Below are 26918 nucleotides of genomic sequence, written 5' to 3' on the forward strand. Positions count from 1 at the left end.
AATTAAAACTTTTCAGAAACACGCCCTACAACTGTGCTCACAGTCAAACTTAGCGATTAAAGCAAAACAAAATTTCATGAATGAACCTGTACAAAAAAAAATCCATCTGGTTCTGTGACTTCCTCAGTAAATCAAGTCAGAATGTCGTCTCTCACCGCATCCTTAAACCTCCGCTTTGGCCTTCCTCTTCTCCTCTTATCTGGCAGCTAAATCTTCAGCATCCTGTTCCCAATGTACGCCTCATCCCTCCTTTTCACATGTCCAAACCATCTCAACCTTGCCTCTCGCTTTATCCCCAAACCTTGTAACCTGGGCTGATCCTCTAATTTAATCATTTCTAATGATGTCCTTTCTTCCTCATCCTCAATTCTGCCACCTCCACCTCCTGTCTTTTCGTCAGTGCCACCGTTTCCAAGCCGTACAGCATCATGGCTGGTCCCCCTCCCGTCTTATACATCTTCCCTCTCACTGGTATACTTCTGTTACAAATAACTCCTGACACTTTCCTCCATCTGTTTCCTTAAAGTGCTCCTTCCATCTTCTCAACACACTGTCTTTGGTTGCTAGAACATTTCCATCCATCCTTTATCACCTTAACCTGCTGCTCACCCTTCCCATCTCAGTGCCAAAAGGTGCAGGTCCTTTTCTCCCTTCTTAGTGTCCAACCTTTCATACAACTACTCATACTCTTTTCCTTAACCCTCACCACCTTTCTCTCTGCCTTACCCCTCATCTCTTTGTACTCCTCCCTACTTTCTCTCTGGCTGCCTTTCTTAGCTCCACGCAGCATTGTTCTATCTTCATCTTCACACCTAACACCAGCTCCCAGTACTCAAGCCGTGCTTGAGTACTGCAGGCTCCAAGGGCCCAGCTTCCTGCCTCCAGGAGGGGCGAGATCCCAACGTGGCGGTGACGGGCGCCATGGCGGCCGCCGCGACCGCCACGTCGGGTGGCGGCCGCCACAACCGCCGTGGCAACCGCCGCGTCCGCCAGATCCTCCGCCCAAAGCGCCGCGAGCGCCACGGCAGGTGGCGGCCGCCGCGACCGCCACGGCGGGTGGCGGCCGCCACAACCGCCGAGGCAACCGCCGCGCCCGCCAGATCCTCCCCCGCCCTTCTGGCACGAGTGCCAAGCAAGCCTCTGCCAGCCTCCACAGCCTCTGGTCCCGACCAGACAGAGCATGCAGTTTTTTATCCGTGCGTAATTACGCACGTGTTCTGCTCCCCCCCCCCCCCCCCCTCTACACCGATAACTCTTTGCCCAAAATAGCCGATCTCCAAGCTCACACTCCGCGCATATAGTCAATAAGATGGTTATTATTCTTCATATTATTATTAGAATGACAAACTGATGCCCCGTTGAAATTATATCAAAACGAATTCATAGTGAGTGTGCTCCAACGGCCTGGTTCGGTCTGTCTGTCTGTCTGTGGGTAAGTCTATCTATCTATCTATCTATCTATCTATCTATCTATCTATCTATCTATCTATCTATCTATCTATCTATCTGTCTGTCTGTCTGTCTGTCTGTCTGTCTGTCTGTCTGTCTGTCTGTCTGTCTGTGTGTGCGTGTGCGTGTGCGCGAGCGTGCGTGCGTGCGTGCGTGCGATGCGAAGCGAAGCGTTGAAAGCTTGTAGCCTAGATCTGCTATTTGCACATAGCCTAGGTATAAAATAGGGCAAAAGTGGTTAATGTATGTTTCATAATATCATAATATATATCTGACAAGTAACTAGTAACTAAAGTTTTCAAATAATTTTAGTGGAGTAAAAGTACATTATTTGCCTCTGAGATGTAGTGGAGTCGAAGTCAAAGTATTGGAAATAATTAGGCTGTATTTTCCAATGCATGTCTACAAAAAAAATTGTGTGTTGTGTATTTGAAATAATATTAAATATTATCTATGTATCTGTTGTCAATGTTAAGATTAATACGATGATTATTAATGAACAGGTACATTAAATTAACCACTATATAGTCAGACTTTCTTTGATACTCCATTAACGCTGCACCAAATTAGTGTTGTTGTTTTTAGCACTTCAACAAATGGAAACAAGCATTCTCTCTCTCTCTCTCTCTCTCTCTCTCTCTCTGTCTCTGAGTATCCATAAAAGTACGTATAGCCTATCTTATGCAGATGATGATTATTATTATCCAATGTGGTGTCCCGGCCCCCCCCCCCCCCCTATTAAATAGCATGTCATGCTATTTAATAATAAAATAGCATGACATAAAAATATTAATATTAATAATAATAATAATAATAATAATAATAATAATAATAATAATAATAATAAAGACAGCTGGAATTTAACTCATTTACTTAAGTACAGCACTTAAGTACGCTTTAGAGGTATTTGTACTTTACTTGAGCTATTTCCAATTCTTTTACTTCGACTCCACTATATCTCAGAGGCAAATAATGTACTTTTACTCGACTACAATTATTTGAAAACTTTAGTTACTAGTTACTTGTCAGATATATATTATGATGTTATGAAACATACATTAACCACTTTAGCCCTATTTATACCTAGGCTATGTGCAAATAGCAGATCTAGGCTACAAGCTTTCAACGCTTCGCATCGCACGCACGCACGCTCGCGCACACGCACACACACACACACACACACACACATACACACACACACACACACACACACACACACACACACACACACACACACACACACACACACACACACACACACACACACACACACACACACACACACGCTGTTTTGGATTGGACAGACAGACAGACAGACAGACAGACAGACAGACAGACAGACAGACACTCCATCACTGTGGTGAGCGCACGCACACAAGCAGATGTCTGCCAGAAAACCTTCCAAATCCGAAGTTTTATTTTCGCTTGATATCGCTTCAGAGAGAAATGTAATTCTTGACAGATAGATAGATAGATAGATAGATAGATAGACTTACCCACAGACAGACAGACAGACAGACAGACAGACAGACCGAACCAGGCCGTTGGAGCACACTCACTATGAATTCGTTTTGATATAATTTCAACGGGGCATCGGGGGAGGATCTGGCGGGCGCAGCGGTTGCCACGGCGGTTGTGGCGGCCGCCACCCGCCGTGGCGCTCGCGGCGGCCGCCACCTGCCGTGGCGCTCGCGGCGCTTTGGGCGGAGGATCTGGCGGACGCGGCGGTTGCCACGGCGGTTGTGGCGGCCGCCACCCGCCGTGGCGGTCGTGGCGCTTTAGGCGGAGGATCTGGCGGACGCGGCGGTTGCCACGGCGGTTGTGGCGCCGGGCGGTCATGGCGGATGCGGCGGCCGCCATGGCGCCCGCCACCGCCACATTGGGATCTCGCTGTCTCTCCTTCCTGCTTTGAAATAGTCTATATAGGAAGTAAAAGTTCATATGAATGGCCATTAGGTTCACTGTTTTACCCCTGCTGATGTCAGAACGATTTTTTCTCCATTCAAGTGGATGGGTTTTTGATGAACTTTAGACTTGATTTTCTTACCTTAATAAACATTGTCATAAATACTATATGCTTCCAGTCGCTAGTTTAAAGTCTTCTTTCAATCACAATGATATGCGTTTTGGGAAATTATGGTCCCATTTATTTTTAAATTGATGATAAAGTAGGGTATGCAGGGGGGCGGGATGATTTGATTGACAAGCTACCCAACGGATAGCATTCTTTCCGGTTGCGCAGGATATGACGCGATATGACACGATATAGAAATGGTGGATTTGAAATTCCTGAACAATCGGCTTCATTTATGGTCTGTAGAAACCAATGGCGTCACTTTGTCTATACATTTTTACAGTCTATGTGCTACTCATACGCTGGCACCGTCACCGTAAATGGTAACTCCTGTTTGAAAATGTTCAAAAACATACTATGGTCGTGCTATTAGGTGATATGGTAATTGACCTCAAATCATTTTAGGTAAAGATATGCAGAAATTAAAATACAGTCTTTTGGTGGCCATCTTGAAAAAAAAAATGGCTGCCATCTTTGATTTATAAGGCCCGGTTTCCTAAATCGAAGCATGATCTCCAAAGATGATTTGTACCAAATGTCCCGCTTGTATCACCATTTGAACAATTCTCCCAAATTTTGCTGTTATCTAGGCCACTCCCATTGCAACACCCCCTTTTAGGTAATTAACATGAACACACCCACACACCTACATACTCACATACTTGAGCAACATTTCGGCCTACTAGGACAAACACTAGGAATATTTGATCAACCGCTGGTGGCCATTTTGAAAAATGGCTGCCACACCCACCAGGGTGAGAATTTGTGATGGCCCAATATCCAGTTTTGTTCCCAATAGGGTTGTCCGATATTGGCTTTTTTACCGATAACCGATATACCGATATTGTCCAACTCTTAATTACCGATACCGATATCAACCGATACCGATATATGCGGGGATTACTGTGATTAGGGTAAGCTTAAATTTCATATCACACACACCATATACAGTAAAAACTCCTGTAACTTATTTATAAAGCAAAAAAAAAAAAAAAAAAAAAATCAAAAACCTATACCGATATTTTCCCGATATCGATTTTTATGCTAATATCGGCCGATAATATCGGGAGGCCGATAATATCGGACATCCCTAGTTCCCAATATATTGATCAACACTTCTGCCAAATTTGGCGTTTTAATCACAAAAGTGAACGATTAGGCTGATATATCGTGCCACGCCGCCCCACTATAGTAGACATTTAACCACTTAAACCCTCAATACTTAGCAAACTTTTCTTTTGTCTCTGTAGTTGGTCAGCTCGTTTTTCCACAATCCACTCTACACCAAACCTTTTCACCAAAAATTGCAGATCTACAAGCTCACAACGCGTTATGAGCTTATATATCTGCTATTTTTGCAGAATGTTCCCCCCAGAATAGGGAGGCTGGGGTCTTATAATCCCCCCCCCCCCCCCCCCCCCCCGGTATGTGTTTTGGATCACACTGAATGAGCTTGTAGATGTTGGTTTCCACGTGTCATCATAATTTTAATGATTTCATTATTAAATATGAAGTAATGTAATTTATGCACAACTAACTTGACTCTTGTCTTTGTCTGTTTGTCAGGATAAAAAGTCCAGCAAAACCAACCACTGATGATGACGACTGGACATGTAGAAACTGTTTCTCCAGGAACACTGCTAAGGATTTAAGATGCAGAAACTGCAAACTGTCAAAGGTCTTATCCATAAGGTAACGTTGGCTCTCTGTCTGTTTTGTTTGTTTGTTTGTTTCTTTCTTTCTTTCTTTTTTTGAACATTTCTATGATTATCCAGCTGCATGTCTATGAACGGTGACACTTCAAATGATTAAATGATTGACTCACTAACTTCAATACATGGATGAAACATGGACTGATGTTTTAACAGGAGAACCGGGTTTAGGGAGAACTGGGTTGGGAGGGTGCCGAAAAACAACAAAGAGGCTGCTCTGTCTGTCTAGGCTGAGTCTCTCCACACACTGTGTAACAATCGTGTCTCTGCCACTTCCTTGTTCTTCTTCGTGGGCTTCAACTTCACCCACCCCCTTTGCCCATTGTTTTAACCCCTTCTCAGCCTGACCTAAACGGCATACCTGAACTATAGTCCTCAAGGTTTATTAATTCACAGCCTATTAACTTTTCTCTTTATATTGTTCTTTCCTTTTTCTCAATACACTTTTACATAGTCACAATATTATTTTCTTTTCTTTTCCTTACATCACATTTCAATGCGTTTCACTGTCACATTCAGTTATAATAACCACATTTTTACCTAGCATTTTAGTTACTTTTATATTCATCAGTTGCATCTGTTTTAACCAAAACCCCAAATTGCAAGGAATGCTCCTTTAAATGTCTGTCAATGACAGTAGTGCACACAGAATGTAAATAACAACTAGCATCTTGCTACAAATATCTAAGCACCAGGTGAATATTAGTAGTGACTGAGTTTGTTTTTAAATAATTAGGCTTTGGAAAACGTTTTTTAGCTTAAATGGTTAAAGTGCATGAAAATATACAAAAACGTTTTAATTCAATAATACTGTTAACCAAAAATCTAGGACTAAGTCACAAACCCACTCAAATTGGTCACATAACTTCATAAAATCGATCTCAAATGAAAATAATAACTTCACCAACAACTGTATGCAGTTTATGACACTTCAAGTACCAACCTGTTAAAACAGGAATAAAACAAATGAGAGACAATGAGACGATCTTCTCCAGTCAGCCTTCCTCAGCAGAATGAGGAAGCCTCGTCAGTCCATTCAACATGTGTCTCTGAGAAATAATCGCCACACTGCCCCCTAGTGGTGGCAGCACTAGGAGAGTCCCACTGTGTGTAGTGTTACTTTGAAACCTTGGATTCAACCAAGAATAATTGTCCATTCTTGTCCATGCTGGTGTATATGAGAAACATTCTTTCTTTCTTTTTTGGCGAATGGGCCTCTCTGTGTGGAGTTTGCATGTTCTCCCCGTGTCAGGTACCCTCACAAAAACATGCTGTAATCCTGGTCTCTATACTGCCTCCCCCTGGTCAGCCGGGGCGCCTGATGGAGGGGAAGGAACTGGTTGGAATAACGGAATTCATTATGATCGCAAGTCCAATCGTTTGTAAACGCACAGGCTATACGTGGACGTCGCCCAGACAACAAACATTCCGATCGGCTCGGAGTCTTTCTCCTGCAGCCCCGTGTAAACACACCATGTATCGTCACGTGAATGGACGGTTCACTTACTTTTTCAAATCGCCACAGAAAATGTACATCCCTTATGATCGCGTGTCCAACTGTTTGTAGACATACAGGGTAGGTGTGTGAGTGGCCCAGAGAAGAAATTTTCAATCCACAACATTCCATTTTCCAGTAGTAGCAGTTTCACAGCGCGTCTAACGCACCACGGCGGAGAAAAATAAAGTCGAGATAATGGCGTTTCAGAGGGAGAGTTAGACAGGAAGCAGACGGAAGCGTAAATCTTGGATTATCTAAAATACGTTTTTTACGTCAGTGGCAGATTTTTAATTAGGAAAAAAACATACGTTTTTACGTCAGTGGCAGTGAATGAGTTAATAATAATTTCACACACACACACACACACACACACACACACACACACACACACACACACACACACACACACACACACACACACACACACACACACACACACACACACACTTTGTTAGGTCATATTTCCACATGTAAAGTTACAGATACATAGAATATTATGACATAATATCATAATAATATGTGCTCCTCATTGTTTCTCCCTCCTCTTTCTATGTCTCTGTGTCTTTTCTATCATTGTCTTTCTCTCAGCTGGGACTCCATCACAGCCCTCCCTCACTCTGCAGCAGACATGAGGATGTCTTGGCATAAAGACTTCCCACAGTACCGCCGTGTCCACTATGTCCGCAGTCTGTGAGTGTCATCACACAGAAAGCAGAACCAATACAATGTGTTCTCACCATCTTCTAGACCCCAGACCAGCTTAACAATGATCACTTATTTAATGATGAGTTTAATCTGATGTCTGACTTTGTCTCTTTCATTCTCTGTGTGTTGGTGAGCAGTGCAGAGGCCATGTCAACAGGAGACCCAGCTGAGGACATACAAGACCTGGTGACTGATGCTCAGAACATAGAGAGGAACAGTTATGAGTCAGCTAACAGCAGGGTAAGAACCTAATATTCTCTCCATGACATTTATTTACATGTTCTAATGAATACATGAACTACATGTAGCGGTTCCAAATACATGTCTAACATTTAACTGTTCCTCATTCAGTGACATAAAAAAATAAATAATATAATAAATGTTTTAAAATGTGTCTAAAATAGGGATGCCAGGTAACCACATGAACCCTAGCGTCCTTTTTCTGAGGTGAACATTCGACGAAAATAGCCGATCTACAAGCTTACTACAATGCAAACCGGTATGCGCTTTTAGATCGTCTATTTTAGGCAAACAGGTTTGGTGTTGAGAGAATAAAGCATCGGGCCTAGTTCAGAGCCTTGGGGGACCCCGTTCAACTATGTTTAAAGGGTTAAAGTGGTTATCGTTGTTGTCGGGCAGAAAACTTGTATCTCCACGTTTCACCCCCCCCCCCACCCGCATAACTTAATGCCCCATTTCACCATAACACTCAAATGTAGTGAAAATAGCAGATCTAAAAGCTCACAATGTGACACTGTTATGCCCCAGTCTCGGGGTACCTGAGACACAACATGAATATGTTCCTGCTTCCCCAACTCCCAAGTAGCCACACAAAGGAAAGGGTTTAACAGTCCAAAAAGTAGTAATAACAAAGTGGTTAACATAAGTTTGGGTCATACATAAGGGTTTAGGAATAACTGAGGACAACTGGATCAACAAGTCAAAATAACTCATTGGAAATGAATATCTCTGACCTACCAAAAGAACCAAGAATACAATATCTTACCTTCCTAACATAAACAATAAGCAAAAGGATCAACCAGCTAAAAAGCAACCTATACCAACTCAAAGTAACTATATCAAAGCAAAGAACTCATAAGTTATGGTGGCCAGTTGGAAGAGGAGGAAGACGGGCTCTGAGGTCTGTGTTTCTCTTATATAGAGAACCTCCATCCTATTAGCTACTCGGAAGGCAGAACTCCTGGAAGCTCCCCACCAATCACTGGCTGGCATGGAATTGTTCCCCACCAATCGCCTTCCGGGCTTGGCACACCTGAATTTGCATACATTCACCCACACAGTCTCACCTCTACCTGGCACACACACACACCATTCCACACTAGAACCAAATCATAACTAAATATAACCACACATATGACCACAGCCGTAGCAGACACGTTGTGAACTTGTAGTTTAGCTTTATTAACAATATAAACCCTGTATACTTAAATTGAACAGGGTTCCTCAGGGGTCTATTCTTGGCCCTCTACAGATCTACACACTATTGTGAGCTTGTAGATCTGTTATTTCTACGGAATGTTTTCTCCAGAATAGGGAAGCTAGGGATCATGAGGTTAACAGTGTTCTACTTACATGGGGTTAAAAGTATCAATACTGCAATATAGAAATACTCTGTTACAAGTAAAAGACCGGAATTCAAAATGTACTTGAGTAAAAGTATGAATTGGCGTCAACATGTACCAAAAGTACTCATTATACAGAATGTCCCATTTCAAGTCTTCAAATGTGTGGGATGGTGACTCTCACTCTCCTATTGGTCAGATGGTGCACCTTGACTGATGTGTGCACCATATGTGCACCATAAATTGTCAAATCCCTTTTATCACTCACCTCAGCAATAGAACTCTCTCTCGCTCTCTCGCTCTCGCTCGCTCGCTCTCTCACGCGTCACTTTTTTAGCTTGAAGATCTGTTGTTTTTGCACACGCATGCATCCAAAGGTCCCTCCCCCTTTTAACTGCTTGCTCTTGGCAGCGCAGCATGACACACAGAGGAGTTCTAAATAATTAGACATCTGTTATTAGCAAACATTTTAGATTTAGTTAATCTTAAAGGGTCTACACCATGAATTTTAACTTTTTCTTCATTTTTGTGTGTTTTTGGTCTCCCCCACCTCTCTTCTGTTCCAAAAAATACCCGACTTCGAGCATGCAGGCTTTCATAGGCTATCTGTGTTTTTCATGTAAATTGGTCTGAAAACAGTCCGTCAGATTTGTTCCCCCTGCCTACGTCACGTCAGGGAACAATTCCTCCCGTTTTTCAGTTCCAACTAAAACAATTAAAAAAAACTTTAAAAAAAAAAAAGGTTTTTCTTATTTTTTTCATATATTTTGTTTTTACTTTTTCCACACAGAACCAGGAGATAACATGCATACAAATTGGCTCAATAGCGCCCCGTGCCAAACAGGACAATGTGGTATTGCAGGTGAAAGTGCTTTATAGGCCAGAGAGAAGTTAGTTGGAATGAGTATATCTGAGGCTTGATTTAGGCTCAAACCTTTTGAAAAACGTTTGAGGGACATAAACAATATGATATTAAATATTATTATTATTTTTTAAATTCATGGTGTAGACCCTTTAAGATCTATTTTGTTGATCCTTCTGTCGGCGACATCTGGGAATATCACTGTAATGTTCCATGGAATGACACAAGTGTAAATGTGCAGCGTCCTTCATACAAGAGAAGCACATACACACGCACCTAACATTTCTGCTTTTCCCTACAGTTAACGGGTGGGGCTACTTCAGATGCAATAATTTATTTTACTTTATCGCCCAAATACCAGCAGAAGTGGATGTCTCAGTGGTGCATGAGTTAACACAGTTTTACACTTGGGGTGATTTGACAGCATGAGAAATATGATGTGTAGCGTGAGTGCCTGTGAAGAGGGTCATTTACGTGTGTCTCACACTCATTGTGTGAGAGTTGTCAGCTCTGGTTAAGGAACAGTGTGTTAACACTTGATGTAGCTTTACTCTGTCATTGTCTGTTGATGTGTGAAATACAGGAGGAATACTGGAAACTGAGTGATGAGAAGAGGTCTGAGCTGTGGAAGAGGAGTCAGATGGGTAAGGTTCTAGCCACACAAACTCTCTCTCTCTCTCTCTCTCTCTCTCTCTCTCTCTCTCTCTCTCTCTCTATCTCTTTCTCTCTTTCTCTCTCTCTTAACCACTTTAACCATATACGCTTTATCGATTGGGTTCCCCCAGGGGTCTGTACTTAGTCCACTCCTTTTTCCCCTCTACACCAACTCTCTTTGTCAAAAACAGCAGATCTACAAGCTCACAACACAATGCATTGTGAGCTTGTAGATCGGTTAATTGTGTCAGTTGTTCGTACATTTTCACAGAATGTTCATCTATTATGAGCTGCCCAGAATAGTGAGTCTAGGGTTGATGTGGTTAAACTAACATGTTCACACTGTGTCCATTTAACTCTTACTTCATACTGGAGGGGGAGGGGCCACCTCCAAGTATGATGTAAGAACAAAATGGCCACTGTGTGAATATGGTTAATTGAGTTTACAGTGATATTTATGTACAGTCATAAAACAATGTATCAGACCTCATGTCTTCTATACTCATCATGTGTAATGAATAATGTTTGTTTGTTGTTCTTCTGTAGAGAAGATGAAGTCCATGGATCAGACATCAACACCTCCCCTTCCTCCTTCTTCTTCTTCTTTTCCTGTCTTTGAAGCATGTGGTGAAGACAAGGTTATTTTGGTTATTGTTTTAACTTTTTGTATTTGTTATTTTCAGTTTAGTTTTAATTAATTTTGAAACAGACTTACTAGTTTATTATATTTATATTGTTATTATATTTTGTGTTTTTTTATTATATAGTTATAACAAATTATAACTATATAATAAACTTGGTTAGTTTTACTACAATTATACATTGAAGGTACATGTATGGTGTATTAAAAGTTTTTTATGAAAGAATATAATGACTATGTTCATAAGACATTCATGCATTCAAATGCCATAGATATATAGATATGTTGGGTATGTCATAACAGTAGACGTGCACCCAGGGGTGCGTTGAGGGTTACCAGCTGGAATTAAATTCACCTTTAAAACATATTATTACACAGCTTGAATGCTTGATTTTGATTGGCCTATCACTGAATTACAGACCACTGTCTAATTAAAGACACTGAATTGAGCACCTCAATCTACGTTGCTTGATTTTTGCCGTATCCAACATGGCAGCCATGTAAACAAATACACAATGTCATTTACAGCTAAACAGTACACTCGAGAATGTTTCTGAAACATTTGAAGGACGAAATAGACAATGCAGTAACAAAATATTGATTCTATTTGATCAACACTTGTTCAATCCGTTGTTTTCCGAGCCGTTGCACTGGACGCACCTTTCATTACCATAAGCAATGAAATCCTTTTGTTGTTACTTGTGGGTCAATGTATATATTTCTTTATTAAGTAGGCGTATAATAAGCGGGATCATCAATGCAGAGCAGGTCATTATTGAGAAATAAACCCAAGGTGTTTAAACGCTGACTCGAAGCAGAATTTTAAAACATAAACTGATGTTTTCACTTCATTTGATATCATGCCAGATGTTCAGCTTCTATGATCTGGGAGTCATTCAAGGCCTACTTAAATGTCTTGTTCTCTCTAGCTTCATCAAGCGTCTGCATCTACAAGAGAACCTCCTGACTTCCCTTATCCTCAACGCACAAAGTATGTGAATCCTCCTAAACAATATAAACACTATACAATATGCACAACACTATAACACTGTACAATATACACAACACTATATCACAACCATTTGAGCCCATGAGTTAAATGCGCACAAAAAGCACAGAGGTACAGTTTTATACAAAAGGATAAAACAAAGAAAGCACTATGGCTTGTTTCCATTCGGATACTGTGTATTCGATATGATTTATTTGTGAGCCGCCTTATTTGACGGACAGTCAATACTTCTCAATACTTGTCCACCTAAGCAGAAAAGAGTAGGGTAAACATTTTTATGTTTTTATTTTTTGTATGTTTTAAAGCGAGTAGTAATCTGGTAATATCAGGCTCCATTTCTCTTAAATGTCAGAGCTTAACTTGGCATGTAAATATGACATAAATGCATTAATGTGAAATGGAATCAAAAATAATGGTGCGGTCCGCCAGGAGTTAGTCAAATATGGCTAAGCTGAGCTAATTTCATTACTTACCCACTGTTTGCAACCAAACGCGGAAATGTCTGTGCTCCATAAGTTGGACACGAGTCGTGTTATTATTCCCTTAATTTTCGTGTGTTGTACTGCATCCCAAATAAACAATTATTAACCACATTATGGTGTTATAATGATGATTTTATAATAATGATTTTATAACAAAATAATATAGCGTCGTCTTCGCTGGTTTTGGAAAAGGGGACAGTTTCCGAAAATGTCTTCTTTGTGGTGTGAAGGTGCGGCTCCCTTTGGAGCGTGGCTTGCTTTGGTTGGTTTAATGCGTCCTTTATTAACATAGATTTTCATAAACTTGTTGACAGATCTATCATCAGTGTTGCGTCAATAATGGTTTGTATTAGTTTGTTTACACATTATCTTGTATATTAATATGTTGGATTCATGTTAATATAGTGTATAGTAGACATTTCACCACTTAAACCCTCAATACTTAGCAAAATTTTCTTTTGTCCCTGTAGCTCAGGTCAGCTCTTTTTTCCACTCTACACCAAACCTCTTCACCAAAAATTGCAGATCTACAAGCTCACAACGCGTTATGAGCTTATACATCTGCTATTTTTGCATAGGGAGGCTGGGGTCAGTATTTATTGTTTCTTTCTTTCTTTCTTTCTTTCTTTTTTTTGGTGAACATTTCTATTATTATCCAGCTGCATGTTTATGAACGTTGACACTTCAAATGATAAACCTTTGAACTTCAGTTGTGAACCTGGAGCTGAAGACACAAAGTATCACTGATCTGTGTGAACCTCAACTGATTGACACAATGAATTAATTCATGTTGAAATTATTCACTGCACGGTGGTGCATAGAGGCGGCCGTTCGTTTACCTCGTCCGGTCCTTTATTGGCCAATTGCGGTGCTCCCCCGCGTCCACATGTCGCCAATAAAAATCCACTCGATCCACTTGTTTCCAATGAAATCTCTCCCCCCCGTCGATTTGTTTCCAATCAAAACCCTCCCGTCAGCTGTCCACTTGCTGCCAATAAAATCGGCTCGCTCCTGTCCATTTCTCCCAGCCCCTCCCTCCCCCGTTCAAATGCCACCTACAGAACTTTTTTGTAAACTTTTGTTGGAGTGAAATTAGCAGATCTACAAGCCGATACCACGTCGACGTACTGTCAGCTTGTAGATCAGCTATTTTCACTATTTTAGCAGATCTACAAGCCCACAACGCGTCAACATGTTGTCAGCTTGTAGATCGGCTATTTTCACTATTTTAGATATTTTTAAATGGGCTTAGTAAAAAAACTAACTATTTTGGACATGCAAGGTTTCCACCCATATCACAATGTTGTATTATGTACATTTATAGATTAAAAGTATACTTTTCATGCAGTTGAATACCTTTTCTTTATTTAGTCAATGTTATACTTTTACCTCAAGGATCCAGATTACTTCAATGTGTAACATACCAGGCATTCTTCTATTTCCCTGCTCCACTAGTAGGCCTACATTAGTCAATGAGTTATTTGCTGTAAATCATCCTCTGAAACAGTGTTCTGAGACTAGAGATACAACTTGTTTGATCCCATTGGAGGAGATAAGTTCAGGTGTCATAATATGCAAGATTTTGTTTATTTATTACATCTCCTACAGAGTAAGATGAAATAGAAATAAGTAGTAAAAAGTGGGTGGATTTATCATAATGGCAGCAGCATTAGTAGAATAGATAGACTGATCTGCATTTGCAGTGGATCTCTGAATAAGTGAAAATAATTATACACAGTTTAACAATAAAACATACAATGTACAGTGAATATATATATATATATATATATATATATATATATATATATATATATATATATATATATATATATATATATATATATATATATTATATATAACTATATATAGTAGAACTGCATGAAAATAGCAAGGATTTGTCAGTGATATGACATCACTAACGAATCCTTGGACATATATGTAACTAGATTACATTGTGCTAGGTTCACGTTCTTCAGCCAGTGTTGCCAGATATTGTGAGAGAAATAAGCAACCAGGTCTATGAAAACAAACCCAAAAGAGGATAACTAGGCCAAGAGCACTTTACCTAGACATGGGATATTATGTATTTGAAAATTGCCGATCTACAAGCTCACAACGCTTCGCGACCCATTGTGAGCTTGTAGATCTGCTATTTACAAAAAAATCTTGAGGGGGAAAAAGTGCAAAATGTGGAATATTTTTGACACATATTTGTTAGGGGCTCCCTGGCACAAATTATAATTTCAGATGGGGGACTGTGGAATACATGAACATGTTTGAGAACCACTGGTTTAAACAACAATCAAAACATTTGGAAACAAGCCCAAATACCAACTACATTTTAGAAAGAAGCCGCTTATAATAAGCAGACATGGCAACACTATGCCTTGCTGTTTGAATGTTGTTCTTGGAGATCACACCCACAGAGAACCTCCCCTGCCACAGGGAGGGGCAGTAAACCAAAGCATTATGGTCATTGTAGTAATGCAGCAGTCCAGTCAAACCGTAGTCAAACACACAGATTTCATTTTTTTTCTGGCCATAGGGTGCAAATTTTAAATTGTGCTACTGTTATCTACTACAAATACTATTACCATTGAGTGATTGCAGTTTCTTCCAGGGGTGAAATGCTCCTTTAACCCCTTCTCAGCCTGACCTAAACGGCATACCTGAACTATAGGCACCTCCTCCCCCCATCACCCCCCCCCCCCCCCCCACACACACTCACAAGTCTCTGTCATTATTCCTGTAGGAGTTCCCAGCATGGTAAACATACGAAACTTGCTAGGTGCACTTAGACGAAGAATAGGGACAGGCTGTCATTGCTTAAGCCCCACCCCCTCTGTGCTTCTATTGGCTGGCCTCTAAACAGCCATAACTCCACTTCCCAGCATGGTAAACTTTCAAAACTTGCTAGGTGCAGTTAGACCGAGAACAGGGAGAGGCTGTAAGTGCTTAAACCCTGCCCCTTATGTATTCCTATTGGCTGGGCTTTAAACAGCCATAACTCCAGTTCCCAGCATCGAAACCCAAGAAACTTGCCAGGTCTATTTAGACGGCCAATAGGGACAGGCTGTAATCGTTTAAGCTATGTAGCCTAGTTTTTCAGCTGATTGCCATACAGACTTGTATTGTGGACAGAGCTTGGAGGGCCCGTTCATCGCTGCTTGCAGCTTTCATTATTATTATTCCCGATTATGAATCGACCTCAAATTCGCTCAGCGGTCCTGGGTTCGATTCCCGCCGGGGACGCTGTGGGCACTGGGGGCGTGTTCTCTCCTCTGCGTCATCAGTGGTGGGGTTGGTGAAAGGGCCTCTCTGTGTGGAGTTTGCATGTTCTCCTCGTGTCTCCTAGGGTAGGTGCCCTCACAAAAACATGCTGTAATCCTTCCTCTATACTGCCAGCCGGGGCGCCTGCTGGATACTTAGTTACTTTCCACCACTGTGTGTGTGTGTGTGTGTGTGTGTGTGTGTGTGTGTGTGTGTGTGTGTGTGTGTGTGTGTGTGTGTGTGTGTGTGTGTGTGTGTGTGTGTGTGTGTGTGTGTGTGTGTGTGTGTGTGTGTGTGTGTGTGTGTGTGTGTGTGAGTGTACGCCCACACGTGTGCGTACCACCACTTATGGATGTTTGAGCGGGACATTAAACCATTATAATTACAACTATTTTGTAGCTTGTGTTGCAGATTGAACTTCTTCATAGATTTCAAAGACTTGTTGACATCATTATAATCAGTGTTGTCTCAATTATGTTTTTATATCCGCCCCCACACAACTAACTTGACTCTTGTTGTGTCTGTTTGCCAGGATGAAAAGAAAACCAACCTGGAAATGTATACGCTGTGGCTCCAGGAACACTGCTACGGATTTAAGATGCAGAAAGGTGCGCTGCACAGCGACAAATAGCTTATACACAAGGTAATGTTGTCTGCCTGCCTGCCTGCCTGCCTGCCCGTCTTTCTTTCTTTCTTTCTGTCTGTCTGTCTGTCTGTCTGTCTGTCTGTCTGTCTGTCTGTCTGTCTGTCTGTCTTTCTGAACATTTCTCTGATTATCCAGCTGCATGTCTATGAACAGTGACAGTTCAAAGGATTGACCTTTGAACTTCATGTGTGAACCTGGAGCTGAAGACATAAAGTATCACTGATCTGTGTGAACCTCAACTGATAGACACAATGAATGCATTCACATTTGAATTATTTATGATGATGATGATGGTTTTATGTCTTTATAAAATATGTTTAAAGGTGATCAGGGATTGATTGATTGAATATTTGATTAGACAGAAATATAGAAACAGCACAGAGTACAGTCAAACACTTTGTCTAAAAGGATAACACGAAAAAAGTCCTTGCAGTCTTGTTTCCATTAGGGTCCTAGGTATTCAATTCATCAACATATAAAATAGCACCAAACATTCAATATCATCACAAATATAAAACACTATATGTACAGATTAGAACTTCTTTAAAATGTTGTTTGACTTTATTTGTCAATATTTTTGTACACAACAATTACTACTACTACTATTATTACCAGTAGTGGAAGAAGTACTCAGATCTGTTTTAATTTACTAAGGTAGCAATACCACAAGTTTTTATTCAAAATGTTACTTGAGTGGAAGTACAAAAGTATTGATATCAATACTAAGAGTACAATTGAAACTAATTATTAGTTGTAGATCTGCCATTTTGAGCAAACGTTTTCCCCGAAAACAGATAATGGCGTTTGGTTAATATATGTGTATACAGTACTGTGTGTGTGTGTGTGTGTGTGTGTGTGTGTGTGTGTGTGTGTGTGTGTGTGTGTGTGTGTGTGTGTGTGTGTGTGTGTGTGTGTGTGTGTGTGTGTGTGTGTGTGTGTGTGTGTGTGTGTGTGTGTGTGTGTGTGTGTGTGTGTGTGTGTGTGTGCGCGTGCGTGCGTGCGTGCGTGCGTGCGCGTGCATGCATGCATATATATTTATATATATATATATATATATTGTGGGACACTGATCAAGGTCAAGAGACAATAGGCAGGGTACAAGCCCAATAAAGGGTATTTATTGAACAGGCGAGATGCCCGAAAGGCCCTGTTATTACCTTTCTTTGTTTTTAAATCATAGTTCACAAATCACAAATCATAAGGTAAGTTTTCCAACACAGGTTCTTCCCGGGGTCGGGGTATTTTCCATTCACATTCACATTCCATGCATTTTAGTGCGTTCCATAGGTTGCCTATAAAAATAAAAGAGACATTCTTTTAGACTTCAATTCACACACAATGTCATTACTAGTGTTGGGAACTTAGTGGAGATTCTCACTCACCACCCGAAAGCACCCGTCCAGTCACCAGGAGAGCCAGTGGAGAATGAGGCAGAGTAGCTGTGCTTTAATGTTTGGGGACCGCGCCTAGCTGGCCAGCGCAGGTGTGCGGAGTTGAGGTTGATTCATGATGAGGACAGGTAGGTACCGCCCCTCTATGACGTGTCCCAGGCTGCGCTGCTGTCTGCCTGGCCTCTCTCTGCCTCTCTCCCACTGCTTCTCCCTGGTGAGGTGCTTACTTGTCGGGCGGTGCCCTAGTGAGACTCCACATATCCCCCCCCTAAGCCCGCCGCCTGGGCCGGGGGCTTAATTTTCCTCTCTCTTATACATTCTGCATAGGGCGTCTGCGTGCGGGATGTCCTTCCCGGGCCGGTGTTCCACTTTGAAGTTGTAGTCTTCCAACTCGAGAAACCAACGCGTCACCCTTGCGTTTCTGTCCTTATTCGTCGCCATCCACTTTAATGGAGCGTGATCTGTAATGAGAGTGAAAGTGCGGCCCCATAGATAATAGCGGAGGTGGTGAATGGCCCACTTCACCGCCAGACACTCCTTTTCCACTGTTGCATAGTTTCTCTCGTGATCTAATAACTTTCTGCTCACATACGTCACCGGGTGCTCCTCGCCGTTAATGACCTGTGCGAGAACCGCCCCGAGGCCGGTGCCCGACGCATCGGTGTGGAGCAGGAACGGCTGGCTGAAATCGGGAGCCTTCAGCACCGGCTCCTCGCACAGCGCGCTCTTCAGCTGTTGGAAGGCCATCTCCGTCTCGGCCGTCCAGGAGACGTGGTGGGGCAGTTTCTGTTTAGTTAGCTCGTATAGTGGGGCTGCAACAGTAGAATCATTTTTAATAAATTTTTGATAATATGAAATCAAACCTAAGAATGATTTTACTTGCTTCTTCGTGGCAGGGCGGGGCCACTCCCGGACGCGCTCCACTTTGCGCGTCTGTGGTTTTACGCAGCCTCTTCCAATTGTGTAGCCGAGGTAGTCCGTCTCCGTCAGGCCGACTCGGCACTTCTTTGCGTTGGCGGTTAGTCCGGCTCGTCTGAGGGCCTCCAGTACTGCGTCCAGGTGCTGCAGGTGTTGGGCCCAGTCAGCGCTGTGTATGACGATGTCGTCCAGGTAGGTGGCTGCGTAAGCGCGGTGTGGACGTAGTACCCGGTCCATTAGCCATTGGAAGGTGGCTGGGGCCCCATGGACGCCAAACGGCAGGACCGTGTACTGGTAGAGCCCCTCAGGCGTGGAGAAGGCTGTCTTCGCTTTGGCCCGGTCCGTCAGCGGGACCTGCCAATAGCCCTTAGTCAGGTCGAGGGTGCTGACGAACCGGGCCGGGCCGAAACGCTCGATCAGCTCGTCAACGCGGGGCATTGGGTAGGCGTCGAACGCGGACACTTCGTTCAATTTTAGAAAGTCATTACAAAACCTGAGCGAGCCGTCAGGTTTGGGCACTATCACAATGGGGCTGGACCACGGGCTGTACGACTCCTCTATGACGCCAAGCTCCAACATCTTGGTCACCTCGTCTCGGATCGCCACTCGTCTGGCCTCAGGAATGCGGTAGGGCCGCTGTCGCACCACTTTCCCCGCTGTGGTGCGTATATCGTGGCGTATAGCGCTCGTCCGTCCAGGTAGGTCGGAGAAGACGTCCCGGCTACGTCCCAGCAGCTCCTTAATGTCCTGGGACTGGGTGGGGGAGAGGTCCTCTCCGAGCGGAACCGGGGGCAGGTCCGGGCTTGTGGTGGTGGCGAGGAGGGCAGGCAGGGCGAGGGGCGGCGCGGCGTTCCACTTCTTCAGGATATTCACGTGGTATATCTGGTGGCCCTTCCTGCGGCCCGGCTGGGCCACCTTGTAGTCGACGGGCCCCATCTTGGCCACCACCTCGTACGGTCCCTGCCACTTGGCCAGGAATTTACACTCGCTGCTCGGGACGAGGACTAGCACCTTCTCCCCCACATGGAACTCGCACAGCGTGGCGCCGTGGTTATAGGTGCGCGCCTGGTCTCGCTGCGCTTTCTCCATGTGCTCGCGCACCAACGGCCACACTGCTCGGGCGCGCGCCTGGAGGCGCTCGATATGGTCCACGACGCTGCGGTGGGGGGATGGCTGGCTCTCCCACGTCTCCTTGGCCACGTCGAGTAGTCCACGGGGTCTCCGTCCGTACACCAGCTCGAAGGGCGAGAACCCCGTGGACGCCTGGGGCACCTCCCTAATTGCAAATAGGACAAAGGGGATCAACTGGTCCCAGTCTCTCCCGTCAAAATCAGTTAGTTTTTTCAACATTTTCTTTAGCGTTTGGTTAAACCTCTCCACGAGGCCATCAGTCTGGGGGTGATAGACAGACGTGCGTATACGTTTTATCTTCAACCATTTATACAGTAAGGTCATTACTCTCGACATAAAGCAGGTGCCTTGATCAGTGAGGACCTCCTCGGCAATGCCCACCCGACTAAACATCATCATTAGCTCGTGCGCGACAGCTTTCGCCGAGGCGGTCCGCAGGGGAATCGCCTCGGGATAGCGAGTGGCATAGTCTAGTATTACCAGTATATAACGGTGGCCCTGGGCGGACTTTGGCAAGGGTCCCACGATGTCCATGGCGAGCCTTGAGAACGGCGTGTTGATGATGGGCATTGGCACCAACGGGTTGTGAAACGTAGGTCGTGGAGCCGTTTTTTGACACTCCGGGCAGCCCTTGCAAAAGTCTTCTATGGCTCGCTTAACCCCGGGCCAATAGAAGCGGGCCAAAATGCGCTCGTATGTCTTTTTAACACCCAGATGAGCTCCCAACTGGTGGGTGTGCGCTAAATACAGTACTCGTGAGACATAAGGTTTAGGTACAAGCAGTTGTTCAATCGTTTCCCCCCCCTTGTCTTTCACCCCTCTATACAGCAGTCCATTTTTCACCAAAAAGTACGGGGAATTCAGCGTACTCACCCCGTCACTTTTCTTTCCGTTGACGACGACCACATTCTGGCGCGCCATGTCCAGCGTCGGGTCGACCCACTGCGCAGTGACGAATTCCCCCCCCCCTTGGGGGCTCGAGTGGCTCCAGCTGCGGAAACTCGGCGAACGGGTCGGACTCGCCGGCCACCGTCGAGGCGTTGCGGTCCGGTGGAGTCAGGGTCTCCTCTTCTGGTCCCCCGCTCGCCTCGTCCTCGTCGGCTGCTGCGGGTCGGGCCTCCTCGGGAGACGCTCCGCTCTCGGAGCCAGGGGAGCTGAGACGGAACGCCGGCCAGGCGGGTAGTGGCGTTGGGTTCCCACGGCACGCGGGGCGGCGGCGGCGACGGCGGGGCGGGTCCCTCTGTAGGCCCGGCTTCCAGTACCGCTCGAACAACTCGCAGTCCACTCCAATCAGCAGCGGCACGGGCAGGTTGGGGACCACCCCGGCCGGTACAATGGCGTCACCTCTGGGCGTCTGTACTCGTAGCTGCGTGACTGGATAATGGCGGACATCTCCGTGGACGCAGGAGACAGGCACCGTGTTGGTGGTGAGGCGCCCGGCGAGGTCGGCGCGCACCAGCGTCACGGCGCTTCCTGAATCAAGGAGGGCGTGGGTGTCGGACCCGTCTATTTTCACCGGGAGGCGGGCATGGCGTCGCGGTCCGGTACCAGTATGCAGGCAGGGCCGGGCGGCCTCGAAGCTGGCGGCGGTTTCCATGGTCACGTCGCGGTCCGGGCAGGTCCAGGAGATATGGTCCGCTTGGCCACACACATAACACCACCTCTGCGGCGGCGTCCGGCTGGGCGCCGGTCCTCGGGGCCGAGTGGGGGAGGTGTTCGCCGGTGGCCTCCGGTCGCGGCTGGGCTTCCCGTCCGTCGGCGGCTTCGGGGCGTCGGGGCGGGTGCTCCTCATCATTTCCACACTCACTTGGTGATTCTCTAACAGCGCTACTAGGGCCTCCAGGGAGCTCGGGCTCACCTGCGAGGCGTATCGGCGTGCGTCGGGCGGCAAGGAACGGATGCATCTATCGATGACGACGCGGTCAACAATGGGGGGCTCTCCTCCGCTCGTCAACCAGCTGTGCGTGATGCGTAACAGGTTGGCCACTTGGGGCCGAGGTGGCTGGGCCGACTGGTAGGCCCAGTGGTGGAACCGCTGCGCTCTGGCGGGGAGGCTGTAGCCCTGGCTGGCGAAGATGGCGTCTTTCAGTTTGCGATAGTCTCTAGCGTCCGCCAGCGTCAAGTCGCGGCAAACTCGCTGTGCCTCACCGCTCAGGAAAGGCGCCAGGATCGATCCCCACTCCGCCGCTGGCCATCTCTCTCTCGCCGCGGTTCGCTCGAACACCTCCATATAAGCCTCGATGTCATCCTCTGGTGAGAGTTTGGTAAGCACCTCCCGTGGTGCGCGGGTAGTGGTGACATCTCGGGCAATCCTATCAATTAATTTTTGTACCGCTGTCTGTAGGTCAGTTTGACTCTTCAGTAGCGCCGTTAAAGCGGCCGTTGGCTCCATACTGCGGTTTCTTGACGTAGATCAGTGTACCCGTGTTCTCCACCATATGTGGGACACTGATCAAGGTCAAGAGACAATAGGCAGGGTACAAGCCCAATAAAGGGTATTTATTGAACAGGCGAGATGCCCGAAAGGCCCTGTTATTACTTTTCTTTGTTTTTAAATCATAGTTCACAAATCATAAGGTAAGTTTTCCAACACAGGTTCTTCCCGGGGTCGGGGTATTTTCCATTCACATTCCATGCATTTTAGTGCGTTCCATAGGTTGCCTATAAAAATAAAAGAGACATTCTTTTAGACTTCAATTCACACACAATGTCATTACTAGTGTTGGGAACTTAGTGGAGATTCTCACTCACCGCCCGAAAGCACCCGTCCAGTCACCAGGAGAGCCAGTGGAGAATGAGGCAGAGTGGCTGTGCTTTAATGTTTGGGGACCGCGCCTAGCTGGCCAGCGCAGGTGTGCGGAGTTGAGGTTGATTCATGATGAGGACAGGTAGGTACCGCCCCTCTATGACGTGTCCCAGGCTGCGCTGCTGTCTGCCTGGCCTCTCTCTGCCTCTCTCCCACTGCTTCTCCCTGGTGAGGTGCTTACCTGTCGGGCGGTGCCCTAGTGAGACTCCACAATATATATATATATATATATATATATATATATATATATACACACACACACACACACACACACACATATACATACATACATACATACATACAGGGCCGATCAAAGGATTCTTGGGTGGGGGGAAAGGTTTTTCGAAAGAAAAAAAATACAAGAAAAACGTTCCTATGAGTAGGCAGAGGGATCTGTGAATCCACAGGGACAATAACGTTCCAACCGCGATCCGTAATTTTGGGGCTTTGGTCTGCTGAAAACGAATGGTTTTCAATGCAAAAAAACAACAACTGAGTTACAACTGTTTTTCTGAAAATCCCAAACAGGAAGCGGATGGCTTCCTGTTTTTTTCTAGAAGGGCTCCCGCATAAAAACACCCTGTCATGTTTCCACCTGTACAGTTACATATGTAGCTTATAATATTATGTCATGATATGTGTTCCTCATTGTTTCTCCCTCCTCTTTCTGTGTCCCTTTGTCCTTTCTATCATTGTCTTTCTCTCAGCTGGGACTCCATCACAGCCCTCCCTCTCTCTGCAACAGACATGAGGAAGTCATGGCATAAAGACTCCACACGGAGGCGGCGTGACAACTATGTCCGCTTGCTGTGAGTGTTCATCACACAGAAAGCTGAACCAATACAATGTGTTCTCACCATCTTCTAGACCCCAGACCAGCTGAACTATTATCACTTATTATATGATGAGTTGAAACTGATGTCTGACTTTGTCTCTTTCATTCTCTGTGTGTTGGTGAGCAGTGTAGAGGTCATGTCAACAGGAGACCCATCTGAGGACATTAACCTGATCACTGATGCTCAGAACATAGAGAGGAACATGTATGAGTCAGCTAACAGCAGGGTAAGAACCTAATATTCTCTGCATGACATTTATTTACATGTTCTAATGAATACATGAACTACATGTAGTGGTTCCAAATACATGTCTAACATTTAACTTTTCCTCATTCAGTGACATAACAAAACAGTAAAATAAATGTTTTAAAATGTTTTAAAAATGGTCTACAATAGGGATGCCAGGTAACCACAAGAACCCTAGCGTTCTTTTTCTGAGGCGAACATTCGACGAAAATAGCCGATATACAAGCTTACAATGCCTCATAATGCAACCCGCTGTGAGCTTTTAGATCGTATATTTTAGGCAGATGTTCCTCATTCAGTGACATAACAAAACAGTAAGAGAAATGTTTTAAAATGTTTTAAAATGTGTCTACAATAGGGATGCCAGGTAACCACAAGAACCCTAGCGTTCTTTTTCTGAGGCGAACATTCGACATAAATAGCCGATATACAAGCTGTGAGCAACCCGCTGTGAGCTTTTAGATCGTCTATTTTAGGCAGATTTGGTGTTGAGAAAATAAAGCACCTAGTTCAGAGCTCGGGGGGACCCTGTTCAACTCCCCATACTTCAATGCCCCATTTCATCATACAAGAGTGTCACTCAAATGTAGTGAAAATAGCAGATCTACAAGCTCACAATGCGACACTGTTATGCCCCAGTCTACAGGTACCTGAGACACAACATGTATATGTTCCCGCCTTCCCCAACTCCCAATTAGCCGCACAAACAAAGGGTAATAAGTAACTGAACAAACAGAAGGTATGGTGGCCAGTTGGAAGAGGAGGAAGACGGGTTCTGAGGTCTGCATTCCTCTTATATAGGGAACCTCCATTAGCCACTCGGAAGGCAGAAGTCCTGGAAACTCCCCACCGATCGTTGGCCGGCCTGGAAGTGTTCCCCACCAATCGCCTTCTGGGCTTGACACACCTGAATTTGCATACATTCACCCACACAGTCTCACCTCTACCTGACACATACACACCATTCCACACTAGAACCAAATCATAACTAAATATAACCACAAATACGACCACAGCCGTAGCAGACACGTTATTAACTTGTAGTTTAGCTTTATTAACAATATAAACCCTGTATACTTAAATTGAACAGGGTCTCTTTCCCTCTACAGTCCCTCTACAGGTCTACACTCTATTGTGAGCTTGCAGATCTGCTATTTCCACGGAATGTTTTGCCCAGAATAGGGAAGATAGGGTTCATAGTTAACAGTTAACAGTGTTCTACTTACATGGGGTTAAAAGTATCAATACTGCAATATAGAAATACTCGGTTACAAGTTAAAGTCTGCAATTAAAAATGTACTTGCGTAAAAGTATAAAGGTATTGGCATCAAAATGTACTTAAAGTACCAAAAGTAAAAGTGCTCATTATACGTCCCATTTCAAGTTTTCATCTTTTGAAAATAGCAGATCTATATGCTCACAATGCGTTGTATCGCGACTTATTGTGAGCTTGCAGATGGGCTTGCAGATTATCAAATGGCCGAAATGTATATAGGGCTGAAGTGGTTTTGTAATAATAATCAAAATCTACAAAGTAACTAGTAACTAAAGTTTTCAAGTAAATTAAAAGTACAATATTTGCCTCTGAGATGGAGTAGAAGTAAAAGTACTGAAAATTGGAAATACTCCAGTAAAGTAAAAAATACCTACACAAAATACTTAAGTACTGTAATTGAGTAAATGTACTTAGTTACTTTATACCACTGCAGAAAACACAACAAAACTTTTCCCAAGCTTCATACAGTTATATGGGACATATTGGCATAATCGACTGGTCTAGTTTTCTGTATTTTAATATATATAGTTGTTGTATAATGCACTTTTAAGGGGTTTGCTACAATTTTGTTGTTCTTAACTGTAACAATGACAAATAAAGTTCATTCAAAAAAAATTATGCAAGTCCTGAGAACACAAAGAGCATTGTCTGGCATTTAGCATGATAAACAGATAGATAGATAGCTTTTTATTTATGTATTATAGTGTCCTGCACCACAAGATGCCCAGCCCACACTGGGCTTACAAACAGTGGAGGAAAAAGTACTCAAATGTTATACTTAAGTAAAAGTATCAATACTGCAATGTAGAAACACTCCGTTACAAGTAAAAGTCCAGTATTCAAAATTGACTTGAGTAAAAGTATAAAAGTATTGGCATCAAAATATAATTAAATACCAAAAGTAATAGTACTCATTATGCAGAATGTCCAGTTAGACAAGTTATCGTTATGTCTAAAATGTATTCAAATATTTATAAAATAGCAGATGTACAAGCTCACAATGAGTCGCATTGTGAGCTTGTTGATCGGCTATTTTCAAATGGCCGAAATGTATGTACGGCTGAAGAGGTTAATAGGTTAATATAGTTAAAAGTATAGGGAGAAGTGGTTAATGTATGTTTTTTAATTATAATCAAAATCTACAAAGTAACTAGTAACTAAAGTTTTCAAATAATTGTAATGGCGTAAAAATACAATATTTTCCTCTGAGATGTAGTGGAGTAGAAGTAAAAGTAATGGTAATTGGAGTACCTCAACATTGTAATTAATTACAGTTAGTGTGGACTTTCAAACAAATAATTAAAGCCACTGTTGGTCGGGTGGTGTTGCAGTGTATTGTTTTTACTCGCGTCTCCTCTTGTTTACAAACAGTCAATCATCACGGAGATCCGAAAGTTGCATCAAACAAAATATTTATTTTCTGAGCGTCACTCTGTTACATAAACATCGACTTTGATTATTAAAAAACAAAAAAAGAGCCTGCGGTCAACAAACTGTGACGCTTCCCCGTCTCACATTATTCCTTGTCAGGGTGTCACCCATTACTTATCACCCCTCACACACAGGTGGCCTGCACCCACAAATCATTCCATTCCCAGGGGGGAGGAGACCTCAATTCAAACCATTCAAATTCATAGAATCAAATAACCAAGAAAATATAAAATTCATTAATATAATTATTTTATCGACCCATTGAGTCACCACTGCACGGCAGATTATTTGTTTTATTC

The 26918-nt window shown here is 43.9% G+C and overlaps 1 protein-coding gene across 1 annotated transcript in view; it reads left to right on the top strand.

Annotated features, from left to right (window-relative positions):
* Nucleotides 1-26918, top strand: part of LOC311038641 (uncharacterized protein) — a gene marked incomplete at both ends in the record, with an annotated part of 134402 nt that overhangs the window by 105601 nt on the left and 1883 nt on the right. Inside the window, 9 exons of the mRNA XM_084048212.1 lie at nucleotides 5090-5215; nucleotides 7322-7423; nucleotides 7576-7678; nucleotides 10467-10527; nucleotides 11084-11175; nucleotides 12107-12168; nucleotides 16471-16581; nucleotides 23538-23639; nucleotides 23793-23892. Of these exons, the coding sequence (XP_083904338.1) occupies nucleotides 5090-5215; nucleotides 7322-7423; nucleotides 7576-7678; nucleotides 10467-10527; nucleotides 11084-11175; nucleotides 12107-12168; nucleotides 16471-16581; nucleotides 23538-23639; nucleotides 23793-23892 (859 nt within the window). The remainder of the gene's footprint in view (nucleotides 1-5089; nucleotides 5216-7321; nucleotides 7424-7575; nucleotides 7679-10466; nucleotides 10528-11083; nucleotides 11176-12106; nucleotides 12169-16470; nucleotides 16582-23537; nucleotides 23640-23792; nucleotides 23893-26918) is intronic.

The sequence above is a fragment of the Gymnoscopelus microlampas genome (genome assembly GCF_963454915.1).
Source record: "Gymnoscopelus microlampas genome assembly, chromosome: 22".
Taxonomy (NCBI): domain Eukaryota; kingdom Metazoa; phylum Chordata; class Actinopteri; order Myctophiformes; family Myctophidae; genus Gymnoscopelus; species Gymnoscopelus microlampas.